The 15,040-nt window shown below is 48.9% G+C and overlaps 1 protein-coding gene across 1 annotated transcript in view; it reads right to left on the reverse strand.

The window, feature by feature from the left end:
- ZFAT (zinc finger and AT-hook domain containing) overlaps positions 1-15,040 on the reverse strand; it is a 191,092-nt gene that overhangs the window by 61,009 nt on the left and 115,043 nt on the right. The window contains exon 11 of the mRNA XM_043601834.1: positions 10,767-10,855. Coding sequence (XP_043457769.1) covers positions 10,767-10,855 — 89 coding nt within the window. The remainder of the gene's footprint in view (positions 1-10,766; positions 10,856-15,040) is intronic.

A 15,040-nucleotide genomic window follows, 5' to 3' on the forward strand; every position in this document is an offset into this window, starting at 1 on the left:
ACAACACGTGTGAAATGGGACCAGCCCGGTAAGTTCATTAGAAGCTCCGTGCCAGGGGGGCGCCTGGGTGGCGCAGTCGGTTAAGCGTCCGACTTCAGCCAGGTCACGATCTCGCGGTCCGTGAGTTCGAGCCCCGCGTCGGGCTCTGGGCTGATGGCTCGGAGCCTGGAGCCTGTTTCCGATTCTGTGTCTCCCTCTCTCTCTGCCCCTCCCCCATTCGTGCTCTGTCTCTCTCTGTCCCAAAAATAAATAAACGTTGAAAAAAAAAAGAAGCTCCGTGCCAGGGTTTTATGGGGAACTAATCACACGGGCAACTCTCTGCCTAGCACATACCAACACTCCAGACTCCCAGAAGGAAGCAGATATTCGGTGTGCACGATGCCATCTGGACAGGTTAGGCACAGGAAACTTCTCCTGTCAATGAGGGTTATGGGAAACCTTCCTATGTCCAAGGTCCAGATGCCAGCCAAGGGCCAAGCTTGTGAGCACACCTTTCACAGGCAGCAGTGAGGTCTGCCTGTCAGCTATCTTCTGGACAGCCCCCACACTACTGTCCTGGTGTGAAAAGAGGCCAGTTATTACTTAGCTCAGTCTCTAATGCTGTTTCACAACCTATCATTCACTTGAAAATGATGAGACAGGCAAAGAAGAAAATGTGATCCCAAATCAAGAAAAAAAAGTCAACAGAAACTGATGCTCAGATAGCTCAGATACTTACATTTTTAGAAATAAATATTTAAATAATGATGACAAATGTGTTCAAGGCTCAAATGAAAAACATGTGTGACCAGTTGATAAATCTTAGCAGAGAGACAAAAACTATAAGAACCCAATGAAAATGCTAGAAATTAAAAAAAAAAAAAAAACAGAAATGAATAATTTGAGTATCTAGCAGATTTGAGTATCGGGAAAAGGATAAGTAATCTGATACCTGGGTGGCTCAATCGGTTAAGTATCCAACTCTTGATTTCGTCTCATGGTCATGAGATCAAGCCCCAAACAGGCTCCATGCTAGGCATGGAGCCTGCTTAACATTCTATCTCTTAAAAAAAAAAAAGGGGGGGGGGCACCTGAGTGGCTCAGTCGGTTGGGCGTCCGACGTCACCTCAGGTCACGATCTCACAGTCCGTGAGTTCGAGCCCCGCGTCGGGCTCCGGGCTGATGGCCCGGAGCCTGGGGCCTGCTTCCGGTTCTGTGTCTCCCTCTCTCTCTGACCCTCCCCCGTTCATGCTCTGTCTCTCTCTGTCTCAAGAATAAATAAACGTTAAAAAAAATTTAAAAAAAAAAAAAAGAAGAAGAAGAAGAAGAAGACTTAAAGAAATCATATAAACCGAAACACAAAAAGAAGATTTAAAGAGAGAGAGAGATCATTTGAATGCTGTGACATATCTAACAGGTTAATATATGATGTGTTATCATCCTGGAGGAGGGAACACAAATAGAGAGGAAGTAATAATAAAGAGATAATGGCTGAGAAGAGAATGGTCTGAAACTGATGAACCATATCGATCCACAAGATCCAAACCTCAACAAACCCAAGCAAAGTAAACACTAGGAAGCCATACCTAAACTTACTGATGTTAATATGATGAAAACCAAAGGAAGAGAGGAAAGTCTTAAAACCAGAGAAAAAAGGGCCCATTAAATATGGGGAGAAATGCTGAGGATTAGAAATAGCGAAGGACAAAACATAACAGAACAACATCTTTAGAGTGATGTCCCCCTACAAATCTACAGTCATCAAAATATTCTTCAAAAATGAACACGAAGATTTTCTAAACAGACAAAAGCTGAGATCATTTAACTCCAGAAAAAAGCATATAACAAATGCTAGAAGTTCTCCAAACTAAAGGAAAGATAATCAGATGGAAGTCTAGGCCTGCAAGAAAATATATAAAAAAAAATAAAGAACACCAGGGGCGCCTGAGCGGCTCAGTAGGTTGAGCGTCTGACTTCAGCTCAGGTCATGATCTCACGGTTCATGAGTTCGAGCCCTGCGTCAGGCTCGGTGCTGACAGCTCAGAACCTGGAGCCTGCTTCAAATTCTGTGTCTCCCTCTCTCTCTCTCCCCTTGCCTTCCCCTTCCTCAAAAATAAATAAAAACATTAAAAAATTTAAAAGAACACCAGAAAACTAAATATATAAGGAAATATAAGACATTTTTAAAATTATATTTCCACATATATATTTTCAATATAACTGTATAAAGCAAAGAATGATAAAGCTGTATGGAATTTATAACAAGTAGGAGTAACATACATGACCACCAGAGCACAAAAGGTAGGAGGGAAATGATACGAATGACAGTGTTGCATGCTTCTTACACTGTTCATGAAATAGTGTATCTGGAGCTAGCTAGAATGTATTACAATATAAATGCATAATATGATGTGTTTAGCAACCGCTTAAAAGAAAATAAATTGTAGCTAAATACCAAGATGGCACTTTTCAAGTGAGATATGTCAAAACTTACATTAAATGTAAATGGACTAAGCACTCCAACGAAAGGGCAGGAATTGTCAGACTGGTCGTGTGTGCACACACACACACATACACACACACACACACACACACACAGGCACAAACCAAGATCCAGCTATACGCTATTTACAGGAACACACTTTAAATACGCAGATTCAGACAGGACGTTTGCTTCCGAGTTCAAAAGCCAGCGAGGTGGCTGGTGGATTATGGTCCATGGACCCCCTGCACCACAACCACATGAAAATGTACTGCATTTGAGGATGCCTGCTGGACTCCAGGCTCAGTGAGACTATCTCCTGGGCTTGGGACCGTTATCTGCACATTTGTCAAGGTCTCAAGGTGGTCATGATATGGAGTAAAGAACTAATCTGGTAGGAAGGGTGGCCAGAGGCCAGAACTGGCCGTTAACAAAAGAGCAAGCCTGAGATCCTCCAGCAACACCCGCCCGCCTCGTGCTGGCCAGCACAGGGCTGATGGGCCAGGTCTGCCCCAAGCCATGAGGACACAACCATTCTGGTCTCCTCCTTCAAATCAACCCCTCCTTCTGAAAGTAGCCTTTGAAATAATGACATCACTGTTCCCATTTTCCAAATAAGGAGGCAGTGGCCCTAGAAGGCAAGGGATCAAAATCCCGAGAGGTCATCTAGTTAGTAAGTAGCAGCCATGAAGATTTTAATCCTTCTCTGCCACTCCAAAGCCACAAATAACAACAATGGAAATAAAATAACATCAACATCCAAAGATACATACGAAGAAAACACAATACCTAGAAAATGTTTAGAATAAATGAATTGCAAGCATAAATTTAAGCTCACTAAAAGGAAAATAAACCAAGATCAGGCTGGGTTTTGTTGTTGTTGTTGTTGTTTGGCTTATAGTTTTTTTTTAGAAACTGGGGTCATTTTTAAAGACAGGGAAGGGGAAAAGAACCAACATTTTATCATCCACCATGCACCATACCCACTACTCATAAAACAGTATCACTTTTAGCATCTCCAACGCCAGGGAAAGATATTACTGTCAGCACTTTTAAGACAAGAGAATTATACAGAGAAGTTAAATTAAACAGACTGTAAGTGGTACAGCCAGGATTTGAACCTGAGTCTGTCTGGTTCTAAATCCTGGGTTTTTCTGCAATACCTCGGTGCTCTTGGAGATTTTCAAGACCAAAACAGAATTTCAATGCACTACCAAAGAGCAATCTGTCACCGCCTTCCCAAGACAATGTGAGGGTGACGAGCAGGGTTACCATTCTGCTTTGACACTGGGTCGTTTCTAAAAGATCATTTTTATTTAAAGGTTTGCTTCTTACTTAAATTTACTGAACAGGCAAAACATTCAGTTCACCCAGTTCAAACATTACACACAGGGAAAAGTCCCACCTTGAGCCTCGGCCTCCCATCTACCCAGTCCCAGCCCTCCCTACCCAACCGCACAGTTTCTTTATTTTGTGCGTAAGCCTTAAGAAGCTTTAAAGTAGACATAAATAAATACAAATACATCTTTGCCCTTTCTTACCTCAAAGGCAGCATTACTATGTCGTTCTAAAGCTTGCTTTTTCTACTTTGTTATGTAATATCTTTCCAGGGAAGGAAGTCAAGGGCCTCCTTATACTGTTTTTGTAGCTGTGCAGCATTCTGTTGTTTGGATGTGCCCCTGTTTATTTAAGTCTTACTCTATCCACAAACGTTTCACTTATCTTCAATGAATAATACCACGTAGTCATCATTTCGGGACGTCAGCAAGTGCATCCGTAAGATCAGATCACTTCTTACAAGAGGCAAGACAACAGCTTACGCCACCTGCAGCTGGGACCCTTTACAGCCCCAATGGCAAGGCATGAGAAAGGCTCTCTCCTCACGGCCTTACCAACAGACTCCGCTATCAAACCTGGGAATGTATACTCGTCTGATGAGCAAATCGATGGTATCTTAGTATGCTTTCACTTTATTATATATTTTTTTTATTATCAGTGATGTTAGATACCTTATCACATACCCAAGAGCTATTTGACCTGTTCTCTTTACCTATTTTTCAACTGGGCTTCCTGGAGCAGTTTATTTTTAATATGAGACAATCACTGATACAAGTAAGACAAACATTATAAGGCCAATTATCATTAGAACTCCAGGTGCTCGGGGCACCTGGGTGGCTCAGTTGGTTGGGCGTCCAACTTCAGCTCAGGTCATGATCTCACAGTTCATGGGTTCAAGCACCGTGTCGGGCTCTGTGCTGACAGCTCAGAGCCCGGAGCCTGCTTCGGATTCTGTGTCTCCCTCTCTCTGTGTCCCTCCCCTGCTCATTCTTTGTCACTCTCTGTCTCTCAAAAATAAATAAACATTAAAAAAAAAATTAAAAAAAAAAAAAGAACTCCAGGTGCTCAATCAATATTTTCCTTCTTGGGTTTGGAAAAATACTACCTTCAAGAACCATTCTCTGGCTTTGATAGCTAACAAGTGCACTGAGAAAAATCAGGAATAATTTCCTAGAATGAATGGGTGAGTCAGCTAGGATAGCAAACAAGCCAGGGAGGGAAGAGTGACCCCAAACCAGCTAAAATAGTGGATTTGTGGCACCATTTTTATACAGGGTTGTGATGCAAGCCCCAGCCTGCCTTTCCTCTGACACTCATCTAGCCATTTCCTTCCTCCTCCGTCTCCTGTCTCTCCTCCCTCTCTCTCCCTCCCTCCCTCTCTCTCTCTCTCTTTCCCTCCTCCCTCCCTCCCTCCCTCCCTCCCTCCCTCATCAGCACCTCCACCCCAACCTCAACATCTCTCACAACAGGAAAGAAAATAGCACAACTCTGCTTTTTAGAATCAGTAATTACAATCCAATTTCAGAGGCTCCATGAATGCCAGCATGTAACTCTCAAGTGCAGCACATAATGATACATACAGGGCTAGCAAAAACAAGCATCCTCTTTAAATAAGTATCCCTTTAAACGAAAAGGTAAAACTTTATTTAAAAATAAAGTTATTCAACAGAATGAAGAGATGAGCTGCAGACTAAGAGAAAATATTTGCAAAGAAGTATCTGATAAAGGACTGTTTTCCAAAGTACATAAACTCTTACAACTTGGCAATAAGAAAATGGACAACCCGAGTAAAAAATGAGCGAAAAGCCTGAACAGACCCATCACTAGAGCAGATAAACAGATGACGAGCAAGCACAGGGAAGATGCACCACTGTGTATGTCACCAGGGAAATACAAATTAAAGCAAGACTGAGGTGATACACCTCACAGCTGTCAGAGTGGCCCAAGTCCAGAACACTGACAACACCAAATGCTGGTAAAGACGTGGAGCAACAGGAACTCTCACGCACTGTTAGAGGGGATGCAAAACGGTACAGTCACTTTGGAGGACAGTGTGGCCGTTTCTCGCAGAGCTAAACATACTCCTACCACACGATCCAGCAATCACAGCCCTTAGTGTTTACCTAAAGGAGTTAGGAAATTATGTCTGCACACACTGTTTAAGCAGTTCTATTCACAACTGCCAAAACTTAGAAGCAACCAAGATGTTCTTCAGGAGATGAGTGGGTAAACGAACTGTGGCCCGTCCAGATAATGGAATATTACTCAGCACTAAAAAGAAATGAACTCTCAAGTCATGAAAAGATATGGAGAAACCTTCAATGTATATTACTGAGTGAAAAAGCCAGTCTGAAAAGGCTACAGACTGTATGATTCCAACTCTAGGACATTCCGGAATAGGCAAAACTGCGGAGACAGTAAAAGAGTTCGTGGTTGCCAGGGCAGAAGGGAGAGGGAGGGATGAAGGGAAGAGCACAGAGGACTTTCAACGCAGCGAGATCACTCTGCATGAGAACCTTAATGGTGGATACGTGTCATGATACATCAGTCAAAACCGAAAGAGAACACCAACGCTGAGCCTTAATGTAGAGTATGGCCTTGGGTGAGCATGATGTATCACTATAGATTCATCCACTGTGACAAGTGTACCAGTCTGGTGTGGATGTTGGAAATGGGGGAGGCTGTATGTGGGGAGCAGGGCCAGACGGTATATGGGAACTCTCTGTACTTTCCTCTCAATGGTGCTGTGAATCTAACACTACTTTAAAAATACTTTATTAATTAAGAAAGAAAGAAGACTGGTAAAACCGAACTGAGGCCTGCAGTTTAGTTTATCGTAGGATACCAAAGTCCATTTCCCAGTTTTGACAGCAGTCTATGGTTAAAGAAGACATTATCATCGAGGGAGAGGTGGGGATAGGTACCTGGGAAATCCGCCAGACTTTAGGGGAGTCTAAAGTTATTTTAGGAGCGCCTGGGTGGCTCCATCAGTTGAGCATCTGATTCTTGATTTCGGCTCAGGTCACGATCCCGGGGTCGTGGGATCAAGCCCTGCGTCAGGCTCGCCACTGAGTGTGGAGCCTACCTGAGATACTCTCTCTCTCTCTCTCTCTCTCTCTGTCTCCCTCTCTGTGTCTCTATCTCTCTCTGTCTCTCTCTCCCTCTGCCCCTCTCCCCTACTCTCTCTCTAAAATAAAATTAAAAGTAAATAAATAATTTTAAAATAAAACTTTTTAAATGAAATAAAGTCACTTGTTATCACGTGTAAGGAGATCACCACTGGGTCACCTAGCCCCATCACTGAGAACATTTCTCTCAACAGAGTTGTGGGTTCACGCAGCTCAACGGAGAGAGAGAAAACTGAACGAGAGGAGTCCAGCCCGTGATCGCATCGCCTTACTGGGCAGCATGCCGGCTTACTTATTTGCGAGGAAGCAAAGAGTTGAGCAGCTACAGGGAGGGAACGAGCCCATTTTGTTTGGAGGTCCCTGGCTCCGTGGCAGCCCCACCCCAGTGCAGGCATCTTCCTGGGCAAATGCTTAGGACTGACAGTGTCGGTTCCACCCCTGGGAATGCATTTTAATTACAGCTGCAAGAAGCACATGTAACACCCTGGCTGCCTATGAATTCTCAGTGGTCTGATGGGCTTCGTGCCATGTTTTACAGTCCTTTCGATATCACGATGACCTGGAAATGCTTTCGGCATGAAGACGTCCATCGTGGAGTTACTTTTAACGGCAAAACCTGGAAACAACCAAACTGTCCAGTTACAAGGGGAATGGGTAATTAAACTGTGACACTCATCTTTAAGCAGCCGTTAAAAGTAGTTTTACAGTAAGTATATTTTCATAAAATGGGAAAATGCCTATGAAGTGATAATTTAAAAAAGGCAATATTTATAATGTCCTAATCAGGCAGGCTCTCCAGCCCTGCCTTCGACTGGGAGGCTATTCTAACTCAAACGCAAAGTATTCTTAGCAAACCATCTGGCCACTCATTTAAGCTGCATTCTCTAATAGAGCTTTATCGGCGGCAAAGCTGATGTTTTAATCTCCACCCAAAAATGCTCATTTACAGTAAGACCTCAATTACGTCTAAAAAAATTAATATATCCAAAAATTCTACAAAGAAAGGGAACGAAAAGCACTTTCCGAATCTTATTTAGTGAACACATATTATTCTTAAAATAAATAAATAACAACATGCAATTTTAAAAGGCAATACAAGAGTTTGCCCTTATTACAGTGTTTCCTGACACAAATTATATATTGCAAATTATACATCTAGATCTAGAAAACCAAATTGGTTTCCTTTTGAAAGTCAACTGCAATAGATTAGTAGTGTCTGCACAAAGGCTTTGAGGCCCCATCGAGGACTGATAAAACAGAGGGGCCTGATTTCTTAGTAATGTTTGCCACTGGTAAGGCAGAGGGAGTGTGCGACCACACATACTGTGTATTTTTGGATTTTGATAGAAATCTGCCAGGGAGCAGATGCGAAAGGAAGAAAACAGAGCAGGGCGGGGCGGGATACAGCGGGGGGAATAATGCCTCCGCAAAGATGTCCAAGTCCTGATGTCTGGAAGCTTGCACGACAAAGAGAAGTTAAGACCACAGGTAGGGCTGAGGCTGTTAATCATCTGACCTTAAGGTATAGACCTTCTCCTGGGCCATCCACGTGGACCCACAGGTGAAAGGTCCTCACAGGTGAAAGGCGGAAGGGAGGCAGAAGAGAGTCAGAGCAGAGGTGGGATGCTATGTTGCTGGCTTTCAAGATGGAGGGCTGAGGCCAGGAGTACAGGTGGCCTCCAGAAGCCAGAAAAAGCACGGGGATGGATTTTCTCCAAGAGCCTCCCGGAAGAACGCGGCCCTGCCGTCACCTGGCCGTTCGGTGAGACCCGTGCTGGAATTCGGAACTGCACGATAATGCCTGGTGGTGTTCGGCTGCCAAGTTGGAGGTGTGGGTTAGAGCAGTGACAGAAAACTATGATAGCGACCAAAGGGAAGGGTGATAACCTGTCAGCGTGAATAAGGGTGGCTGGCGGGAACCAGCTTCATTTTGCTTTGTCAGTCCCAGTCTCGTGAGAAACACCAGAGAACCCAGCCCGGAGGAGGAGAGAGGCCAAGGTCTGAGCGGTTCTCGCTCCAGCGGGGGGAAGGGCACCTGAAGCCCCAGGAAGCCCGTAGGAACCGGAGTTGACCCCAAGGCCAGCTTGGCCCCGTGACTCCCGAGGTCCCAGCAGCGCGTGGTAGCTGTGTGACAGCCAGAAACAGTTGAGAACTACATAGGAAGGGACACCTGAGCTCGAACGATCCTCAAGTCCACTTCCTCTGCACACAAGCCAAAGACGCTACAAAGCTGAGAAAGAAAGCAGTGAGGATTCCAGGGCAGAGAGACCGTCCAGCTGCACCTGCTTGGTGAGGGAAAAGGTTCCGCACTGAGAACCAAGGAACAAATGAAAAATCTGGTTCCAATCCTGGGAGAGTGAGGACTAAATAACCTTGCCTGGTCCAACTTTCTTGTCTACAGAGCGAGGGCCACCCCAGCGATCTGTTCCCAGCACCCAAACTGCGCTGTCTACGACAGCCCAGGGTCCCCCAGAGAAACACATCTGCGGCTGTGAAACCTGAGATGACACTCTTCACTTTAATCCTGTTCAAAATCTGCAGGACGCTCATGAACCTCCTGCCACCCCCACAAGTTGACGTGCCAGTCCTGCCTGTGAAACACAGGTCCACTGAGGCCACAGTAGAGTAGCTAGGCAGGCAACAGGTGCGGCGCCCTCACGGTTTCCTGTGTGCCCCCCCCCCCCCAAAGAGAATTACTGAGAAGACACCGTGGGAGAACCCCATGCCTTGGACTCGGAGGCCAAGTGCAAGTTCTGGCTCCTTCACTTCCTGGATGTTTAATGCACAAAAGCCCATAACCCCTCTGAGCCACTGGGTTTCTTAACTAAATGAGGCAAGATCCTGAGAACTCCTCTCTCGCAGGGCTGTTCTGAGCATCAGAAGAGTTTGCCAGTCAAAGGGAGGGTAGAGGGGCGGGTCCTCGTCCCCTCAGAGCGGTCACGACACAGGTAGGTCAGTATGACAACAGTGACTGACATCTGCAGATACGGGCACGGCAGACAAGCCTGACAGGTGATCGCGTACCTTCTCTGGGTGGGGTTCTATCAAACAGGGATGATAGTGCCCTCTGTCGGGGAGGTGCGAGCTGATGCAGAGCGTAGGCATACAGTAGAGGCTCAGTAAACGCAGCCTGCCGGTGTGGCGGCCCACAGCCCCTCCCACGTGCTACATTCTCCGGGTGTCAGGGTGCACGGTCTCCACAAACGTTTCAGGGCGCCCTGTTTTCCATCACCATGCGTACATGCGGGAGCGGCAGCGGTTTTCAGGTTCAGTTGCCAGTGCTGAGCAGAAGTCTCTATGGGACCAGTTCACCGGACCGCGGTTCTTGTGGCCGTAACCGCGGCACGAGCAGCGGCAAGGCGGAAATGAGCGGGCACGGTAAAGAGAGATCAGCTACAGCTATGAAACGAGCCCCAGAGCCGCGGCGACCCGCCGGGCACCGCGCGGACACCGAGTCTAGCTCCCCGGGGGGGGCACCGTCACACCTGCTGTGCCGGGGACACACGGGAGGCCAGCCAGGACCTGAAGCAGCCCTCCTTACAGCGCACATCCTCTCCTCTAAAGCGCTGTGGGTCCCCACAGTGAGAGCAGGCCTCTTCCCCGGCCTTTGCAGCCTCACACGCGGTCCCTCCCTGGACCTGGTCTCCAAGGGGCACAGAAATGCCACACTTCTGGAAGGGGGGGGGGGGCACACCACGACATGAGTTCTGCCCCAGGCTCCACGTGTATGAGCTACGGGGGCCCGGGAGCGAGGGGAACCCACAAAGAGTGACTTCTCCACTCTGCCGCGCGACGTACTCGCAGCGTGAGCACGGGCCCCACGTGCCGAGTCCTCTCACCTTGAAGGAGGCGTGCTGTTCCATGTGCCGCAGCAGCTGGGGCTTCTGGGCTGCCGTGTAGTCGCACACCGTGCACTTGAACTGCTTCCCTGGAAACAAGGGAGGACAAGGTGAGCGAGTGCGTCAAGGGCCAGGCACGGAACCAGGTGCGCGAGGATGCCCCTTGCCGTGTGGGTAGTCCAGAACCTCCGTGGGGAGAGCCTGCACGAGCACAGACACAAGGCAGCACAGCACACTCTGTCCATACAAGTGGCAACGCAGAGGGGCTGGCCGTGGAGGGAGAAAAACAGCCGGCCGTGCCTGGGGCGGGGGAGGGGGAACCCCACGAGCAACGACATCTGAGCAGGCTCCTAAAGGGAGGGTAAGGTGTCTAAGGTGTGTCCGGCCGACTAGAGAAAAGAGGTGCACACGGCGAGCACAGAGGTGGGGACCCTGGGTGCCCAGGACACCGGAATAGCTGGGTCTTCCTTCCAGGACCTAAAGCGCAAGGTCTACGGTGGGGCAAGCGCTGGCCCCGGAGAGGCTGTGGGGCCGGAGCACCGAGGGCCTGTGGCACGTGACCGAGAGCGTCGCACCGTCCCCAAGAGCCAGGAGAATGCAGAGCCCCTGAGCGAGGCAGCAAGACGTGTGTCTGGAACCCCTACCTTGGTGGGGACATGAAAGGCAGGTCTGGGGGGATGCTAGAAAGAAACTGCACAGAAGCAGAAAACACTGCTCTTTGGGCGATAACGCAGGCATTCGTTACTGGGGTGAACCAGCCCACAATTTATTTGTGAAAACAAATGAATGGATATACGGGCACACTACCTTTTTTTACCCCTGGTTAGCAGAAGTAAAAACAGTGGCACAGACGCACGACCCAATATAAACCTGACCTGCTTCTGGTGGCGGTCGGTCAGTTGCTCACCCAGTGGTTTCTAAGGGCACGAGCCCATCGGGGAGCCAGGAGCACAGCCACGCCACGTGGTAGCACAGAGCCACCGGCCCCTCCCAGGGGCCCGGCGCTTCTCTCCTTCTCAGACGAGCCGGGTGAGGGTTCCCTCCCCCTGCAGCCTGCAGCCTCCCGTCCGATGCTCTCTCAAACCAAGTGAAAATGCCTCACGGCACCAGTCACCGGAAAGCCGTTCTCACCAAGGAAAACCCATGATGCCCAGCCAGTGGCGGGTCTCAGTCCACCGGACTGGACTCTGCTAACAGGCCAGCATCCTCGGTGTCGGGGACGAGGCATTCTCTCCCAACCACGCCTTTTACACACCCGCATTCCACAACAACGCTCTGGCCCACGCTCCACTCTCCTGCTACAAGCGTCCCTGCGTAGAACCTTCCCCTGTGGACTTCTGCAAACCTTTAATGCCAAAACCTGTACCTTCCACTCTGACTCTTCTTCATTCTTCTGCGTCTTCGACCCTTCCCCGATCTTGAGACCTGAGTATCCAACTGTCTGCCGGACTACTGCTTAGCTGACCCAAAGGTGCTAAATTGGACATATTCTCTTCCCCATCAACTGGGTCCTATCTCCAGCCTCCGTAGTTCCTCGCCGTCACCCCACCCCCTACACCGATCACTAAGTCAGAGGCCTGGTAGCCTTCCGCAACATCTCCGTGACCCCAGCTGCGCTCACCTCAGTTTTTCAGCCCTGATCTCACCTCCTAAATATTCCTATTTCTCTGGTGCGATACCTCCACACTGGTGGAGGCCCTCCTCATTTCTTCCCTGAACAAGGGAAAAGCCTCTAACCCGGTGTCCTTGCCTTCAGGCAACTCTCCCGTCCATCTGTCATCCACCCATCCAGCTATCCATCAATTAACCGCTCGTCCCCCCACCTACCCAGCCTTCCTCCTCCTCCCTCCGTCCGACATCCATCCAGATGATCTCGCACATAAGCTCTCCCACAGCCCTTCCTGCATACCCACCAATGACTCCAACAGGCAGAACAAATTTGAAGTTTCAGACCGCGGCCCAGAAGACCCCACAGAACCGAACTAACTTCCCGGACCTGACCCTTCTCTCTGACTTCCACCCTGCATGTTACGAAGTCTTTCTGTTCTGGCAATGTTCTGCCGAGCCTTTGCTAGCGATTTCCGTGCCTGGGGTGCACTGCCTCTCGGCATCTGGCCATTCTCCACTGTAACTCACAACTCAAGTTGAACAACATCTCTGGCAACGGGGCTAGGAGTGAGCTCCCCGCCTCCTTCTCCCACACACCCTCTCCACATCCACATGCTCCTGTCCGTGCCCGACTCTGTGCATCGGCACTGCCTGGCCACAAGCCTGGGGCTGCCTTGGCTGCCCCCAGGGACCGTGTCTTCTCCATCCCGGCACCCCCAGGGCCTGAGTGCACGGCACACAGCAAACATATTCTGTGCGTTTTACTGAACTGAACCGGACAAGGAACAAAAAGGAAATTTTGTGTATCTTATGTGAGCAACACAGCAGAAACGGCAAAAGGAAACAATACTATAAACAGGTGAATATAATTACAACCTCATTCCAGGGGAACGCACCTCAAATTCTAGATTCCGCTAATGTTGCAAGTCCTCAGTGTGGGGAAAACCTTTCCCCATGACAGGCAGACAAGTCATAATCAGAGACCAATGGCTACTTGTTCTTAAATGTAGCATCATCTTTTTTCAAACACAGAGACGCCCATTTCTACACACCTTGGATAGAACCTCAGCCACACAGGATAGAACCTGAACCACAGTCCACGCGGACTCGTGACTCACATAAATGCATCATTATTGTGCTCAGGCAGCCTGCGCAAAATGGTGCCGGGTTCCCCACTGCCACAGAAGCGGGAGGAAAGATGATACAGCCATTCTCCAAAGTGATAAATATTTTCACTCATTACCAATACACTTGGCTCCAAGAGTAAAAGATTAAGTGGTAAAAAGATGCTCTGCAATGAATAAATGGAATAATCACCTCACTTGGGATCAAGAGTCAGCCTTTTATGGATATACTCCCAGGGCTCTGCGAGAGACAAGGAAGAAGGTGGCTCCTCAAGCCAGCCCGACAGAAGTCTCGGAGTCTGGGAAGCAGTTACGATGAGTGTTTCAGCAGTCCCTCACACCCCGACCCACAGGCCTGGGAGAGCACTTGACATAATCTTTTGCTGCCTAATTAAAATAATGCAGTGTAGATCCATGACTAATCACGAAAGAGCAATGCTTTGAGACTATCTTGTTTTCGGTCAAGATACTCCTGAGAGCTGCAGGGAGAGTCGGCCGGAAAACGTAGTATTTACCCGAGGCTAGAGTGACCTCGAAGGGCCGGCGGTGAGACGGCTGTATCGGGCTCACACCACAGCCCAGGAAAAGAAAAGACTGATGACACAGAAAGAAAGAGGTTGCCTGCGTAAGACGTTAATTCGTTCTTCCCACGAGTACTGGCAAGCTCTACCCACTGGGCCACTGTCCATCAGCAGCTGTGCTGGGACTTGATGTGTGTGATCTCAGCCGGGCACCCCAAAACCTGGGGAGGCAGGCAGTGCTAACCTCTCTCCGGGACGAAGAACTGGGATCAAGAATCTGAGCAACTTGCCGGGTTATCAGACCTATCCCCGGATTGTCCCAGAGAACGCCGGTGAGGCCAAAGTGATAGGACCAGAGTCGCTCTGGAACGGCCGTCCCGAGCGGCCGAGGTGGGGCAGGGCCTGCTGCCGGCCGCCTGCGTGGACCCTCAGACTCATCTCGTCGGGGCGGCTTTTCAGGCGTTTGCCACCCAGCGTCCGAGTCCATCCTCGGAGCAGACAGGAGTCATCTCCCAGCCCGGATTTGGATCCCAAGGACCCCATTTAGAGCCACATAACAATCCTTCAGCTAATGCGGGCAGGACACAGATTCCCCAAAAGGAACAGAATTTTTAACAGCAACGGACACGTCTGCACCATAAAGGCCATGGCACAGGATGGTGGTCCGTTAGAAAGGGGTGCCCAAGAAGGGTCAGTGGAAGGCAAGAACATTCTTTCTGGCTCTGCCCAGCTCGCCCTGTGTGACCCTGGGCTCTTTCTTCTCTGCCACTCGGTGGCTTCATTAGAAGCATGGGGAGGTAACCCCTGCCCGCTCCGAGGACGGACTCAGGCACTGGGCTGCTATTTTCACATCTCGATCGTGCTACGCCATATCTCGTTTATTCACGTCGCTTCATGACAGTGGAACCTTTCAGCTTCTGTCCATTGTTCTTGTATCGTCCACTGCTGCATCCCAGTGGCTCATCGAACCTTCTCTGGCTGGTCTGGCTGGTCTGCTGGCCCCCTCGCCGGTTGTGGGTAC

The sequence above is a fragment of the Prionailurus bengalensis genome, chromosome F2, assembly GCF_016509475.1.
Source record: "Prionailurus bengalensis isolate Pbe53 chromosome F2, Fcat_Pben_1.1_paternal_pri, whole genome shotgun sequence".
Lineage (NCBI taxonomy): Eukaryota > Metazoa > Chordata > Mammalia > Carnivora > Felidae > Prionailurus > Prionailurus bengalensis.